Source organism: Amblyomma mixtum, chromosome 3 (genome assembly GCF_055824585.1).
Source record: "Amblyomma mixtum isolate Tamu chromosome 3, ASM5582458v1, whole genome shotgun sequence".
Lineage (NCBI taxonomy): Eukaryota > Metazoa > Arthropoda > Arachnida > Ixodida > Ixodidae > Amblyomma > Amblyomma mixtum.
In genome coordinates this window covers 47,209,986-47,227,318 of record NC_143014.1, presented here as the reverse complement: position 1 = coordinate 47,227,318, position 17,333 = coordinate 47,209,986, and the positions used below count along the sequence as shown (strand labels likewise).

The 17,333-nt window shown below is 48.2% G+C and overlaps 1 protein-coding gene, 2 long non-coding RNA genes and 1 pseudogene across 3 annotated transcripts in view; 3 read left to right on the top strand and 1 right to left on the bottom strand.

Moving 5' to 3' along the window:
- The window catches only part of LOC149350052 (uncharacterized), a 35,092-nt gene extending 31,913 nt beyond the window's left edge, over positions 1-3,179 (top strand). Inside the window, exon 8 of the mRNA XM_089579076.1 lies at positions 1,611-3,179. Within this exon, the coding sequence (XP_089435202.1) occupies positions 1,611-1,913 (303 nt within the window). The 3' untranslated portion in view covers positions 1,914-3,179. The remainder of the gene's footprint in view (positions 1-1,610) is intronic.
- On the bottom strand, positions 104-3,915 carry LOC149350051 (uncharacterized). The gene is made up of 2 exons (XR_016290208.1): positions 3,450-3,915; positions 104-1,714 (listed from the first exon to the last, which is right to left on the bottom strand). It is a non-coding gene; the product is annotated as an uncharacterized LOC149350051 (long non-coding RNA).
- Positions 3,916-4,497: 582 nt separating this feature from the next.
- Positions 4,498-7,070, top strand: LOC149350050 (uncharacterized). Its single transcript, XR_016289435.1, has 3 exons — positions 4,498-5,097; positions 5,812-5,896; positions 6,959-7,070. It is a non-coding gene; the product is annotated as an uncharacterized LOC149350050 (long non-coding RNA).
- A 6,975-nt stretch (positions 7,071-14,045) lies between these two features.
- LOC149350049 (uncharacterized) lies at positions 14,046-16,948 on the top strand (annotated as a pseudogene).
- Positions 16,949-17,333: the final 385 nt, after the last annotated feature.

Here is a 17,333-nt window from a genome sequence, read left to right as displayed (position 1 = left end):
GCACTTTATGAAAAACGTATGGTGCCACTATCATTAGATTTATCGTGGAAAAAATATAGTGCACTCAGGATATAGGACAAGGAAAACCAAACAGCACAAGTGCTTACTCGCAACTGGGCATTCATTCCCAATGCGCTGTATTTCAAACAACACAAGCGCTTACTCGCAGAGGATCACCGGGCGGTGGCACCAGATAGCTCTACGTTCCTGCCAACTGTGCATCCGCCTGCCGCTTTGGGACCAGTCACTTTGTGCGCGATGGCAGGGCACAGTGCGCATAAGCGGTTGCGGAAGCGCTACACGCTATGCTAAAAGTATCTTACGCAGGTTGTCCCTCCTCAGTATCTTGCGCTTGAGTTCAGATAAGTTAGGGAAGGCCATTGATCAATGTTCCCATCTGTGCCCTCAGTGTGACGATGAAGCATTGCTGGGCCAGCTGGGCACTCACGAGGTGGTTATAACCGTGGAAAGGACGCTGCCAGCCTTGGCGAGGACGAGTTACAGTGAACACGCAACCATGGTGTGAAAACTTCCGTGACATGCTCAGATAGGCTGTTTTGATTGGTCCCACTCAGTGGCATCATTGGGAAAGTGAACTGGGATTGGAAAGCACCGAAAAAATTGATTTGACAGCAGCATTTTGTTTGCTTGTATTGTAAAATTTGTTCATTTAGTAACTCCCATTCCTCTGTGCTGTAATTTTTTCTTTTTCAGTCGGCATCCATTCAAGCAGTGTTCAACAGCTCTTTTAAGTGATCATTGCATTATCACACTGACCAAGCATTCCATAACTCTGAGTGGCATTGATTTTTCTCACCCTGCTACATTGTATAAGGAAAGAGGATGCTAAAATGGTAACATAAAGACAGCCAGGACCATGTCATGCAAGGATTTTCCTAGCTTTTCGTCAGGTGTGAATTTTTAAAGGGATATCATGGTATGTATTAAGTGATTAGGCTCATTTTGCATTTTGAACACAGCAACAGTTTTTTGTGGGTCATAAAATTTGTTCATGGGCCTTAACAAACTTTGCGTTCACATCCTTCTTGACAAAGGGAGAGGTGCTGCAGAAAGGTTCAAAACCCACAGCAGTTGACTGCAGGTGCTATGTGAAATTTCTAGATATATTTTTGGGTGGCCTAAGGAATTTTTGTAAACTTCTTTTAATTTATACTTATTGGCAGTTTACTGTTAGTGCTCTTAACTTTTTCACAGCTTTTTTTTTCATTTTTACTTATTACCAGTTCACTAGTAGTTTGTATTAGTATGGGGTTTGTCGCCTAAGGTGACACGGGCTATGAGGGACGCTGTAGTGGAGGGCTCCGGATAATTTCGACCACCTGGGGTTCTTTAACGTGCGCTGATATCACACAGTACATGGGCCTTAGCATTTCGTCTGCTTCGAACCTATATATTTCGGGTTAGCAGCTGAGCACAATAACCACTCAGCATCAGTTTACTGTTAGCGCTTATGTGTTCTTTTTCAGCGTGATATTTCAGGTACGTGTAACTTTCAGCCTCAACCACTTGCAGGGTTTCATCATGTTTGTTTTTGAGGGCGGTTTGTTGTAACTGATGCATTCAGCTTTGCACATGTATTCTTTCCCAAGGTTGCAGGGGGGAGTGGCCTCTGCAGGAAGGAGAGTTCCAAGGCTGCAGGCGGGAGTGGCCTCTGCAGGAAGGAGAGTTCCAAGGCTGCAGGCGGGAGTGGCCTCTGCAGAGAGGAGAGTTCCAGCTCAGAAGAGGAAATGGACATAGCCTCGAGGCGGAGGGCACTGCGCCAGCGGCAATTTAGTTCAACACCCCTAACACGCAAGGGAAAGCGATTTCAACAACTGTTGGAAGAACCAGACACGTCGGATTCTGCGGAAGCCTCTGCACCACCTGTAACAAAGCATGGGAAGCCTAACTAAAAGCTAGCACAACAAAAGTGCCATGAAGAAAGAGCATTGAGAGGAGTTACATTTGCCCTGAAATCTGGTGTAAAATTTTAGCTCTTTTAAACCAGAAGGTACCATCAACATCAAATTAAACATGATCAGAAGTATTGAAAAGTGAACACAAGCATACAAAAATATTACAGGCTGGTTTGATTAACACTTCCACGCATATGTCTTCGTGCCACCTCAATGAAAATGAAGTGATCAAGGATTCATTTTCCTTCAGCTAAAATGTTCTTGTTTTCCTGTTTTCATTTTCTTCTTTGCATTTCATTCGACACTGACTGTGCAGGGTTTTACTTGTACAGGGTTCTATCATGAAAAGTGAACTGCAAGCTGCAGTGCTTCTAGTCAGTTTTGTTACTACATTTCATATTGTACACATCTGTGTTCCTTGATGCAGAGAGTTCTTTGAATTCTGTGATAATGTTCCATAAAATCATTGTTCAGTGAAGGAAAGTGCTGAGCTGTGATAATGCTGTGTTGATATGTGTACTGGGGTTCTTTCGTGAAAAGTGAATTGCAAGCAGCAGTGCTTCTAGTCAGTTTTGTTACTATGATTCATGTAGTGCACATCTGTGCCCCTTTGATGAAGAGGGTTGTTTGAATTCTGAAGAATTTTCTATAAATCATTGTTCATCAGGGAAGGAGGGTGCTGAGCTGTGATATTGTTAAAAGCTTGTTGATTGTTGATATTGTTATTGTTATTGAGCTGTGATAAGTCAGTGCTGTTAAGGTTACTGTGTATTAGGGTTCTTCCATGAAAAGAACTGCAAGCAGCAGTGCTTGTAGTCAGTTTTGTTACTATGATTCATGTAGTGCACATCTGTGCCCCTTTGATGAAGAGGGTTGTTTGAATTCTGAAGAATTTTCTATAAATCATTGTTCATCAGGGAAGGAGGGTGCTGAGCTGTGATATTGTTAAAAGCTTGTTGATTGTTGATGTTGATATTGTTATTGTTATTGAGCTGTGATAAGTCAGTGCTGTTAAGGTTACTGTGTATTAGGGTTCTTCCATGAAAAGAACTGCAAGCAGCAGTGCTTGCAGTCAGTTTTGTTACTATGATTCATGTAGTGCACATCTGTGCCCCTTTGATGAAGAGGGTTGTTTGAATTCTGAAGAATTTTCCATAAATCATTTTGTTCATCAGGGAAGGAGAGTGCCGAGCTGTGATATTGTTGTGTTGTTGTCAAGGTTACTCTGTATTGAGTGCATTAAAGAAGTATGCCTCTTTTTAACTGTTGTGTGAACAACCAGGTGTCGGGCTTTTTGGGGGCTGGTTACCAGTTGCACTTGTCAACTGTGGCTAGCAGTGCAGGGAAAAAAAAAGTTAAATCCTTCAGTATACTTGCTTTGAATGAGCCACAGCCTTAGATTGCCAATAGAATTGATGTGGGTGTTTTCTACCCACCAGTGAAACTGTATAGCTTGAGCGTGAAAGTTCTAAAAAGCACCATGATCCCTTTCTACCATGCATAGAAGGGGTGGTGGGGTGGTGTACAGCTTACCATTATCAAGTGGAAAGAAATGGGCATATAGGCAGATGCCTGAAGAGGGGTTTATGGAAGCATCGTGACTATATGTGCACAAAACTGAGCCACCATCTTCATGTGCACTGCCAGTACAGTCGTGCGCCTAGATTTTGGTGACACGCATGTGACTGCAAAGCACGGGGACAAGTTGGTGAGGCTTTTGCATGCAATAGAACAAGTGGTAAGTGCCTGAGTAAACCATCAATGAGCAAGCTGCATTGGTATGGGATAGCTCTTCCGTTCTAGACCGGAAGGCAGATACTGTGAGAGAGGCTTTGGAGAGAAGGAAGTGCGGTGCAGAGGAGTGGTTGGCGGTATTTAACCTGGGTGGCAGAAACACTATGGAGGGCTTTTAGTTGCATCTTGCCAGTATTCACGAATGAGGCAGAAACTTGTAGGCAGGCGAAAAGGCTTGAAATTGAGGACAGTGCACTGAGCTTTCGAAAGGAAAATGATGGGTGCAATGTTGAGAAAGTGGAGTCGATCAGGGAACAAACACGAACTACCGATGCCCTAGCCGAAAAGAATAAGCGTGGGCAGGGCATGTAATGTCCAGAGTGTAGCTGATGCTCCCTTAGGGTAACCGAGTGGGTTCCTAGAGGTTGGTTGGTTAATTGTGATTTAATGTCTCAAAGCGACTCGGGCTATGAGGGAGGGATGCCGTAGTGAAGGGCTCCAGAAATTTACATCGCCTGGGGTTCTTTAACGTGCACTGACATCGCCAGTACGCGGGCCTCTTAAGGGCGAGCGGTGCAAAGTAGCGACACACTCCACTCCTGCACTTTACTCCATTCTCCTCGCCTGTGGGCTGTGAGCCGTTTGAAGGCCATAGTGCGCTCGCTGGCCGGATGTTTTCGCTGGCACCCGTGAGCGCGCCGGAGTTCGTGCTTTTTTTTTTTTCGCTCTATTACAGAGTGTGTACCAACCAGGAATTCTCATTGAATTTGGGAAATATGGAAAAACTGGAAATATGGAAAGCGGACTGGCATTGCCCCAGCAAACCATGAATATGCAGAGGATGTCCACTAATGGTCCTAACGTCCAATGTCTATGTATCGATATCCTCTGCATGTTGAGAGGACTATCGGATTCAGATATCAGTTAGTGGATATTCAGATGACATTCATACATGTTTTTCTTTCAGCACAGTGGAAGATTTGGAAATGTGCAAACAGCTTACCAGAAAACACATTAAAATTATGTTGCCTTTAAATTTTATTTTTTTTTTGCTTTCGCAATCTGAAGTTTTCAGGAATGAATTATTTAGGCAGTCAGCAATTACATGCTTTGATTTTATTTTATGCAAGCAAATGCATGTGAAGTACGATTATTTGAAGAAACTTCTCAAGTTAGACTGAAACCCACAAACGCCGCGAATTTCAAACCAGAACCGCAACTAGAACTGTATTGATATTAGGCAGCCTAACGGCCATGGGCATCATCATTAGCCGCGGCGGCCGCGAAGCGACGTTTTCTTGGTCCCTTTCAGCGTTCGTTTGCACATTTTATTTTTTCGCGTGTTCACATTTTCTTCGTTGTGGCGGCAAGCTTGTACGCGTCGTATACCGTCCTGTGCCAGCATTGTGCAGTGTACTGGAGGACTACGTGAAGAACGGCAATAATGGTGAGTTTTTGCACACTTTTCTCTCAAACAAGTGTTAGTGTTCGTTTGTGGCATTGTGCAGTTTTCGTGCTGGCGATTTCACCAGTCGGTTTATCAGTTCGTGGAGTGCATAGATAGCTTAAAAATGCATGGCGTTTAGTTAACTGGATTTGTCCCTGAAGCGGAGGCATGGTACAGTAGTGGCGCGGGAATGCCTGTGGCGGCCGCCTGGCATGCTGTGACCCTCACTACAAAGGTAGAGTTTCCAGTCTCCGGCGGCTCAAGAAGACAGTTTTGGCAGATCTTGTGTTGGTGTAAAATTTGCTAACAGGTCCCCTTTCGTTGCAGCTCTTCTCTTCAAAACTAACTGGGCTTTGTTTTTAGTCAAGCTCTTCTGTTTAAATTTGCCTTTTGCGGTCTGACATTGCTTTTTCATCTTTGTGCTTTTAAAGAAACCTTTGTGGGTTATTTCTTACTTGTAATTTTCTCCTATTTCAGTTGTTGCTAACTTCATGATATTTGGGTCTTGACTGTTTTTGTTTTTCAGCTTGTAGTTTCTATAACTTTTGCTGAAAATATCTTTTTATTGCAGTGTGTCAATGCAAGTAGTGCTGAGAAAATTCTTGCTACTGTTCGTGTGCCCCAGTACGGGGTTACATTATATAAAATGAGTTGCAAATTGTAAACCTGTAATGCAACTGGGTGTGACCATTCTTCTCTCCTGTTCATTTTCAGGTATTTTGGAGAGCATGTTCAGAAAAGAGGCTGGCTGTATGTTGTCACTCACTAGCTGCATTTGCTCCATCAAGACAAAGAGCTGGTATGAAACTGTTTTTCGCGCTTCATTCTTAGGTTATTAGTCATGACCTATGGAAAGCAAATAGCTTTCACCAAATATATTCTAGTTCATTAAAGACAGGCTAATTGCCAACTACTGCCACATCTTTCGTCTTAACATAACGCATAAAAATTCAAGCAATCACGTTTCACTGGCGTAATTAACTCACTTGAGTTAAACCTGTTTTCTCACACGTCCCAACTTTGGTTCCGCAAATGCTTTCATGAAGCACAATTTATAATGTTCGGTAGTGATTAACATACATTTATAGCTTCTGGGTCTGGAAAGAGCTTTGATTTTAGACGTCTCCAAGGCATGTTTCTATGTTAAACTCCAGGTTTCTACAATAAGACTAAGGCACCTCAACAATGACTATTTGGTTTTCTACAGGATTGCTGACTTTCTTTCTAGCTGCACATCATTTGACTGTTAATGCAACCAACTCTTATGGTGTTCCAATCCTTTCAGGCATGCCTCAAGGATGTGCTTTAGCATGTTAACTTTTTCTGACCTGTATTAGCAGTTCATTTAGTGTTGTTTCTGCTTGTTTTTTGCTGCTGATTGTGTCATCTACTGCTTAATAACTGATGGTTCTGACACTGCATCACTTCAGACTGAATTCAGTAACGCTGTGTAACGCTTTCTCTAGAATCTGGAGCTTTACTTTCTGTTACAAATTTATGAGCATTTCTCATAACCAGGCACCCTGTTCTTGTTATTTTTACAAATAGTTGCCTGGACTTTCTGCATAGAAGTACTTTAGCATGCATTATACAACTTTTAGCAAAAATTTATGGAAGTCCAACTAGTATTGCTTAAGTAATATCAAAATCTAATTGCATGCTGATGCATTTGGAAAACAATTTTCACAATGGCAATGAAAAAGTACATGCCAGCCCATTCCAATTTTGTTCCCATCCGTGTTTCCTCATGCTGCATTCCCCGATTATGATCTACCAACAAGACTTATTACAATATCGACCATTCATGGCTCTTTTTTCCATGTGTGCTTTCATACTGAATGTGTCCTATCGTTCTGCATAGATGCTGTTCGATCGAACAAGATGTTCTCAACAACACTGGCCGAGATAGAAGAAATGGTAAAAAAATGGCTGCAGCATGCGTCCTGCAGGCGGACGCAGCTCCAGGAAAGGCACGCAAAGAAAGCTGAGGCAAGTTGATTCCCTTATGCCTTTTGTGAGCTTGAGACTGTTTTTGTGTGCACAGTGATGACCAAAAGTGTGCTTGTCTGCATAGACCTGGCATACCCAAAGGTTACATTCCACACCTCGTGTTATCCACTTTTATGGAAAAAGATACTTTTGATTTTTGTGAGCATTTGTGTGCACACTATTAGTTTTTTGGTTTGCTGCCTCATGTAGCCTAACATTTTTAGTCCCCTGGTACACAATTAGGTGCACTGCAAATTCACAAAGCTTGGAGCATAGTCTGCGTAGCTTAGATTGTTTCATTTAAGGCTAATTAATTGAGCAGATAGAACGCTTTGTATACAACTGAAAGAGCAAATATATTTCACAAAATCGTAAGCTTGGCACTGTAACCTCCAATGTTTTGGTGGTAGATTTTGGCCCTATAACTGATGTCATTTTTTTTTCTCAGAATTCGGTTTTATTTGGTTCATGGGATTTAACGTCAAAAAGCGACTGGCTATGAGGGACGCTGTGTGGAGGGCTGTGGATAATTTTGACCACTCTGGGTTTTTTTTATCATGCACTGACATTGCTACACAGGCACCTTCTATGCCTGTGTAGCCTCCACAGCCAGGATCAAACCTTGGGTTGCCAGGCTCAATAGTCGAGTGCCCTAACCACTGACTGGTTAGAGCCCATGCGCCCTTACATCACATCTGTCTTCAAAATGATTTGAAGATGCCTAGGGTGACAATTTCATAGATCTGGATTTTAAAAATTTTGTTTCCAATTTTTTAGCAGTTTCCATACCTAGAAAACGTTCGCCATTTGTGTTCTCTCTCCGCTGGAATGATAAGGACTGTTTTGAATCGAAGTTTGTTTTATGGGGTTTAACGTCCCAAAGTCACTCGGGCTATGAGGGACGCCGTAGCGAAGGGCTCTGGAAATTTCGATCACCTGGGGTTCTTTAACATGCACTGACATAGCACAGCATACGATAAATGGCGCCTAAATGCAGTCACTTTCTGAAAAGTTCTGTGATTTAGTACAAATAGCACATCATTGAATGTTTTGATTCCTAGTTGCATTTGTATTCGCCTGTAGTGTCATTCTGTAGCTAATTTTTTCCAAGCAGAAACTGCTTTAGCATACACTAAATCACAGAACTTTTCAGAAAGTGACTGCATTTAGGCGCCATTTATCGTATGCTGTGCTATGTCAGTGCATGTTAAAGAACCCCAGGTGGTCGAAATTTCCAGAGCCCTTCGCTACGGCGTTCCTCATAGCCCGAGTGACTTTGGGACGTTAAACCCCATAAAACAAACTTCGATTCAAAACATTCCTTATCATTCCAGCGGAGAGAGAACACAAATGGCGAACGTTTTCTAGGTATGGAAACTGCTAAAAAATTGGAAACAAAATTTTTAAAATCCAGATCTATGAAATTGTCACCCTAGGCATCTTCAAATCATTTTGAAGACAGATGTGATGTAAGGGCGCATGGGCTCTAACCAGTCAGTGGTTAGGGCACTCGACTATTGAGCCTGGCAACCCAAGGTTTGATCCTGGCTGTGGAGGCTACACAGGCATAGAAGGTGCCTGTGTAGCAATGTCAGTGCATGATAAAAAAACCCAGAGTGGTCAAAATTATCCACAGCCCTCCACACAGCGTCCCTCATAGCCAGTCGCTTTTTGACGTTAAATCCCATGAACCAAATAAAACCGAATTCTGAGAAAAAAAAATGACATCAGTTATAGGGCCAAAATCTGCCACCAAAACATTGGAGGTCACAGTGCCAAGCTTACGATTTTGTGAAATATATTTGCTCTTTCAGTTGTATACAAAGCGTTCTATCTGCTCAATTAATTAGCCTTAAATGAAACAATCTAAGCTACGCAGACTATGCTCCAAGCTTTGTGAATTTGCAGTGCACCTAATTGTGTAATTGTGACTACTATTTAATACTATGTATTGTGCTCTATTATATTCACAGGCCACTCGAAATCAAGTGGGGACCTCTCCAGAGTAGGCGTCCGCCATTCCTCATTTTGCTTGGATTGTGCCTGCACCTTGGCTTTGTCACAGTGGTGGGGTACCTGACTGGGTAATAAAGATACATAAGAGTAATGGTGGTCTTGCCCAGTGCTTTGTTATATTGACACAGCATCATTACATTCAGCGTAGAACGCCCGGCACCTCCCTCCACAACCCACAAAAATATTGGATGAATATCTATTCAGCGTCCATTAAATATCTGAGTGACCATATGTGGCCAAAATATGGACATTATATAAACATCCACTGTTATCAAAATGAAGCTCATATGGATATTCTATGGACATAATATGAACTTGTGAGAATATTATATGGACATCTGATATTTTATAAATTATATTATATGGATATCCCCTGAACATTACTTGGTTGGCTGGGGCGCGGATTGTATACACTATATACGGCGTTACGCGTCCTGTCCTCGGCGACTGCGTGCCTCCCGCGCCTTGAGCTGTCAAGCGGACCATCCCAACACGTACGGCAGCAAAAAGTGTAGCGGTGCCAGCGGCACTTCGAGTTTCGGAGCGTGCCGAAAACGGACACTTCCCCGGCGCTGCGGCCGACGGCAGAGCATATGCGCTTAATTCCTACCGGCACCGGTCTCCCCTCGTTTTCTTGTGTTTCCCAGTAGACAGCTCAAGGACTCAAGCGAGGAGCAGTTGAGAAGGGCAGTCTCCCATATGCTCGGATTTCTTTTATGCGCACAGAAAGACGACACAATAAGACAAGGTAGACAGGACGGAGCGCATAAAAGAAATCTGAGTATGAACCAACTAGCCCCACATATATTACTAATTCGTGGGATGCCTCTCTGGAAGGGGTAGGGGAAGGAGAGAGGTGGGTATTTTGAGTACATGAAGTAGCTTCTTACAGGTGCAGTTCATTTGAACTGGATAGCGCGTACCTTTTTTTGTGCATGTTCCTTTTGTATAAACATTATTCTTTTCAGTTTTGTATCAACGCCTTCCAAGTGTGGGTTGGGGTGGGGGTCGCTCTGACGGTACACAATAAACTTCTCTTTGTGTAGCTTTGTACACTATTTAGAAAATACAAAAGTAATCAAGTTCGCGCCGCTCGCGCGCTGATGTCCAAGCATTGTTCGAAAATAAGTGCGCGCGAGCGGCCACAGCGCACAATCACTTACAAAAATGAAGTAATTAAACTGTATGTACTGTAAGCATTCGAGTCTCCTATCTCCGGACGCCTAGCGCCAGCTAGGCGATATCACGAGAGCTAGAAGGTGAGAACCACGACCACCTGGACCGGCGCGCGCGCATGATCTGAGCGGCCGTGTGAAAACGGAGACGGGACTGCAGAGAGGGCGGCAGAGAAAGAGGGGAGGAGGACAGCGACGCCGACCGTCATGTGATTTAGATCATGTATCCGAGAAATGCCTTCAATAAACGGGTTCAGTTGTAACGGGTGTGATCGATCAAGGCGACCAGAGACTGACAGTACACAGCCGCGCGCACATAGCGTCCTGTCTCGGACTATCCGCGCGCGCGGCACACTGCACTAGCGGCCGGGGTGGGGCGCCCGGCTGCGTATACCGTCCGAGGTAGCACCCACGGAGCGTTCATGTCACGCGTGCACTACCTGTCGACGAGCAAGCGGGAAGAGCCCGCCTGCTCGATGAACGCACAGAGGCTCACCGTTCTGTCACGGGTGCGCGCACTGCCGCGCGGCCACAGGAGCGCCTCGAGACTGTCCGGGATGATTCCCAGCGCCTGTAGGCATCTCGCGACGCGGCACTGCAAAGGGGTACAGCGAAGGAGCATGTGCTCCAATGTCTCCACTGCGCCGCAGTCAGCGCACGCGTCGCTCGACGAAAGTCCGTGGCGCACCCGTCTTTCCCCGGGCCACACGCAGCCGACGCGCACTCGGATGATCATCGCCCGCTGGAGGCGCGACTATGAGCGCGCGCCGACGAGAGAAATGCGCTCTCCTCGCGCGATGCGAGGGTCCGGGTGTTGCTGACGGAGGTGGTCGTAGATCACCGCACGCACATCTTCCAGGGCGAGCGGTTCGTTGCTGGGAGGAAGCTGATGTGCGGCGGTGGCGAGCTTGTCGGCTTGCTCGTTGCCGCGGATGCCGCAGTGACCGGGCACCCACTGCACGCGAATACTGCATCTACGCTCCTCAATGCGCTCGCGTAACGCGCACAGCAACGAGGTGCCACGGCCGGGACAACGGTGGACGTTGTCAAACGCACTCGACACGTCTAGCAGCAAGATACCTGCGGGGGGGAGAGGACGAGCGCGAGTGACAACGGACGCACTCCAGATGAGCTCCGTTGATTTCGTATCTTCACCCTAGACAGTGAGATTCTGGTATAATTTCATCGAGATCACCGGTTTCCTGAAGAGGAGAGGAATCCAGGGACACCAACCAGAAGTACGTACGACGAATTTTGACCATTTTAGGTCATCTATGCCTCACTAGGCCTACCGCGCAGCGCCGAAGAACACGGAGCTTCGCGTCGAAGTGGCGTTCGCCACCTGCGTCGCAGCAGCGTTCGCCAGCTGGGCCGCGCCGTGGACCGTGCCCGCGCGCCGTAGTTCGTCATGAAGGTCACCGTAGAAGGCATCCCAATTTCTCAAGAAGAATTAGCAGCCATTGATTGGTTGACTAAAGTTAACAAGCTCCGGGAAGCGCGAACAACATCAAGGCCATCCGTGCCCTATTTCCCTGGAGACAAAGCGGGACCGAGCCAAGCGTCCCAAATCACCAATGGACTGCGTGTGAACAAGATGACAGCTGAACTCACGCCTCGGCAGCGAGGACGCCTACTAGCCAAGAAATCTGTAGCTTCGAACCAGCCTCGCTTACCCAGCAACGCTCTCAAGCTGATTGTGCGCCCACGCGGCGGACTGCTACTCTCCAAGATTGCAACCTACCAACTACTGGAAGCGATCTGCACGGCTGCTCACTTTACCAGGGACGCTGTTCGTCACGAAGACCTAATACAAGCTAACCTGATTCAGAATACTTTCGCGTACTGCACCCCAGTCGTCGAAAGAGCTGAACGGGTCATGGAACTCAAAGAGATCACCGTCGACAACAAGGCGTATGAGATATCCGTCTACTGCGCTCCAGATGATAGTTCGAGCCGCGGTGTGATTCGTGGCGTCGATCTCCGACTGGATCGAAATACAATTCAAACAGAGTTACAAGACAACCGTAATTAACCCACCCATTGTTGATTTTCGGCGGCTCGGGAACACCACCGCTGTACTCATCACGTTCGCTCAGCCCCAAGTGCCTACCTGGGTCTACTTCTGCAATAGTCGCCATAGGTGCAACTTATTCAAGAAGAAATACGAGGTGTGCTATCGCTGTGGTGAGCTCGGTCATCGAGCCGACGTTTGCGCAAGCCCAACTACTAAATGTAGAGGTTGCGGACTGTCCAATCCTACCAAAGACCACACGTGCAAACCAATCTGCCGCCTGTGTGACAAGGAACATCTCACGGGAGATAGTCGCTGCAGGGAAATCTTCAGGACTCCTTACGAAGTCAAGCGCAGGAAGTGGGAGAAAATCCAAAAAGCTGAGGTAGATAAACTCAAGTCCCAAGAGACCGCCAAGCGGGCCACGCTCCAGCACATCAGCCGATGGGACCGGCAACGCTCAGATAGCCAGCAACGGCAGCCCCGAGACCGCTCGAGTTCTTTTCCGCCACTCAAGTCTCCCGCTACACCGATGGGGTCTCAGGATACCTCCCGGACCAGGCCCCGGCCACCTGCAGTCGTCCAGCAGACACGGGCCTCTTCTCAGCCTCTGCAACAGCCACCTGGGCTACCATCATCACTACCCGATCTACGAGAACGTCAAGAACCGGTGAGTACGCAGGGAGGGACTCCCACTACTCCAGACACACACAAAACAATAATGGAACTGACAGCAGTCATCCAACAACTGATACTCAGGGTAGAGGCTCTCGAAAAGCCAACGGCAACAATCACTCCCCCGTATCCGCAGGGATCACCTGAAAGAGTACCTATGGATATCGCTAACCGATCCGCTCAAAAACGCAAAGCAACGCCCGACACTGACTCCCCCACGGATGGTTGGCAGGCGCGTTTTGTCAAAATCGAGGAAAGCTGCGCCCTCAGTCAAACTCGCATCACAGCTTTAGAAGCACACATCGAACGCTCACTCCACACAATTGGCTCACAAGTCACACGACAATTTGAGATTCTGAGCAAAACTATAGAAGCACAGGGCAAACTTCTCGCTGCTGTGGTACCCGTGGCCCCTGCGCCAACACCCGCTCCAACCCCACAGCTTTCCCAGCCTAATCATGGCGAACAGCTCGGGTAACACCACCATCTGGCAGTGGAACTGTCGCGGGTTCGCGCGTAAGCGTCCGGTCCTCGAGCAGTTCAGCCCTACAGGAATGCGACAAGAACACGCAACTTGCCGGTTACACTACATACCTATCGGAACGAGTAAAGCCTCGATTAGCCACTCTCGTCAAACGTAACCTCACTGTCCTCCAACACAATTTAAATCCAACTTTCCCCGAACACGTCTTCTTAGAAATATTACCTCGGCCCTCGCGCAAGCGTCGCGCCAGTCTGTTTGTAATTAATGTCTATAGTCCTCCCCGAGCCCGTAAGGATATTTTCGGTCCTCTTTTCCTCAAAGCCCAGCAGCTAGCGCAGGGACAACCCCTCCTCATCCTCGGTGACTTCAACGCGCATCACCGTGCTTGGGGCTACCACTACGACTCGGCTAAAGGCCGACGCCTTTGGAATGACTGGCATACGCATCAGCTGACCCTCATCACGGACGTCTCCTACCCCACTAGACAAGGTACGGGCCTACACCGAGATACAACTCCGGATCTTGCCTTTACGACCTCCGCAATTAAAGCTACTTGGTGCCACACTCACGAAAATTTCGGGAGTGATCACTTTGTGCTCGAGGTTGTCATACATGAGCCCACCAGGCAATGTACGCGGAAGGCTCAGGTGATTAACTGGGACTCTTTCCGGATGCACGGGAAACAGCATGACAAACATCCCACTATTACTAACATCAAGGCGTGGACAACCGAAATTGTCAAACAAGTGGCCGACGCCACAAAAACCGTCGAGTTAGAGGACACAGTTCCCCACTGCGACCGCTACTACGCCCATCTATGGGAGCGCAAGAAGTCGCTCGAAGCTCTACTTGCCACTCGGAAATGGGACCGCGATATCCGACGTAGACTGGCGCGCACACACACGAATATCGAGAACTATGCAATCGAACTCACTCGACAGAGCTGGCACAACATTTGTGACCAGATGAACAAGACTCCAAACACTCGTAACACGTGGAACCTCCTTCGACATTTACTCGACCCAGCTGGAGGCAAACTCCAAACACGCCAACAGCTCGAGCGAATCTTCCACCAGTATCCTGGCACGCCAGACGAGCTCAAACAAGAGCTTATAAATACTTACATCCGCCCCGAACCAGCAACCAACCTCCCCTTCTATCAGGGCGCTGACAATCCCGGCCTAGACGCTCCAATCACTCTTGCGGAGGTCCGAGCAGAACTAAATCGCCTCAAGACGACTTCAGCGGCCGGTCCCGACCGCATTTCAAATAAAATGCTTAGGAACCTGGACGACGCATCCATTCATGCTCTTACCGACTATCTTCAAGAATGTTGGGCCAGCGGTACCATCCCTCAGGAGTGGAAATGCGCGAATCTAGTCCTCATCCCCAAGCCGGGAAAACCACCAACCTTGGCCAACATCCGCCCCATCTCTCTCACGTTCTGCGTTGGGAAGCTGATGGAACACGTTATCCACACCAGACTCTTGAGATACCTCGAGGACAACCATCTACTACCAGACACAATGTTCGGCTTCCGCTCTCATTTAGCGGCCACGAACATTATGCTTCTTCTCCATCATCAGGTGGTCATGAAACGTACACTAGACACGAAAGTCATCGTCGGCCTCGATGTTGCCAAGGCATTCGACAACGTCCTTCATGAAGCGATCCTTCAACAACTTCAGGCTCTCGGTGTCGGACATCGCACGTATGCGTACGTCCGAGATTTCCTCTCCGACCGCACAGTAAAACTAAACACCGGCACGGGAGATCCTTCCATCATCTCTCCAGGAAACCGTGGCACGCCCCAGGGCTCCGTGCTTTCGCCGACGCTTTTTAACGTTGCACTAATAGGCCTTCCCAAGCTACTCGCCGACATCCCTCACCTGCACCACAGCATTTATGCTGACGACCTCACACTTTGGATCACGCACGGCAGTGACGGCCAGATAGAGGAGACTCTCCAGACCGCAATCAAACGGATCGGAGATTACCTCATGACAATTGACCTCACCTGTTCGGCGACAAAGTCAGAGTATATAATCATCCCGTCCCCGGGACGACGCCCTCCGAAGATACATCCTGAGATCAACCTCCAGGTGCAAGGTAACCCGATCCCTCGTACAGATCACATCAGGATCTTGGGCTTACACCTACAGGCCAACGGTAGCAACAACACCACGCTCCAACGCATCGACCAGTCGGTGGTACAGATCGGACGCCTCCTTAAGCGAGTTTCCAATAAGCATCATGGTATGCAAGAGTCCAACCTCCTGCGCCTCGTTCAAGCCTTCATCTGCTCCCGCATCACCTACTCTGCACCCTACCTACGTCTCGTGCCGAAAGTGAACGGCTAGAGGCGTCACTCCGAAAAGCGTACAAGACGGCCTTGGGCCTTCCCATGTCCACAGCTACGCATAAGCTCATGGCTCTCGGAATCTCCAATACCGTGAGCGAACTTATTGAAGCAACCCTCACTGCCCAATACGAGCGGCTCTCACTCACACACGCTGGCCGAGCGGTACTGCAGCAAGTTGGGATCTCCCCGCCGAGAGCGGCCCCAAGTTATGCTGAACTTACCCCGGAATTTCGCCAAAATCTTCGCATCCCTCCCATTCCCAAACGGATGCACCCGGAACACCATGCCGAGAGACGGGCCGACAGTGCACGTCAATTCGAGAAACGCTTCAGCGGACGTCCGGACGTCACGTATACGGACGCCTCTTACCATCCCTCGAAGCCAGCGACGGTGGCGGTAGCTCTCGCCCCTCACCGCAGCTGGTACACAGCCTGCAGCATTCGCAATGCAGAAACAGTCACCGCAGCAGAGGAGGTTGCCATTGCGCTAGCGCTAGCTGACCCTAATATCAAAGTCGCCATCAGTGATTCTCAACAGGCTATCCGCAACTACGATGCTGGCCGTATCTCTTGCCAGGCGTTACACATTCTCCTTTCTACTGCACCCTCTTCCAACTCTCGCTTACTTCTTTGGGCCCCAGCCCACGAGTCGCTCAGCGGAAACGCACAGGCGCACACTCTCGCCCGAGATCTCAGCTGCCGAGCAGAGTGTATTATCGGCCTCCCTGCTTCCTCTGACACTAATATCTCACGCGCTTCTCTACTCACCACTTACACGGACATACTACAGCACTACCGGCTCGAAAGATGTCTCTATCCTTCCCCACGCCGTGATCTAACAAGACGCAAGGCCGTCCAATGGCGCAAACTACAAACCGGCAGTTTTCCATACCCCTTCTTATACAGCAAGATCTTTCCGCAACAGATAGACCCCATGTGCAAACACTGCTCAACTCCAGCCACTCTCATACACATGGCGTGGACTTGTACACATTACAACACAAACAACCCAAACACCCCAGAGACGTGGGAGTCTCTCCTGCGTACTTCCGAGCCGGCAGACCAACGCCGGCTTATCCAGCGCGCGGTGGAGGCCGCGACATCCCAAGGGATCCCCGCCGACCTCCTCTAAGCCAGCGCAACCGGTTCTTAGACTGGTCCCCTGTTTTGGGAGTAATAAGAGAAATCACCACCACCAGTGCTACCTGCCGCGCCGCCACGGCGTGCCCGAGCGCGGAGACAACGTCCGCGATTGAATCTGCCGCGCAGCGCATCCCGCGAAACCCTGTCTGACGCTCGTCGAACAAGTCCGCCTCCGCGGCCCGCGCATGCAGGCGTTGGAGCGCCATATGCTCCATCAGCTTGCATGCCGCCGACGTTAGCACCACTGGCCGGTAACCGCTGAGCTCCGTGGGTGTGCAGCCTGGCTTCGGTACCGGGCAGACGACCGCTATGCGCCACTCCTCAGGTAGCTCCCCGCGTTCCCACACCAGGTTTAGTTGCCGCAGGAGGACTTGACGTTGTT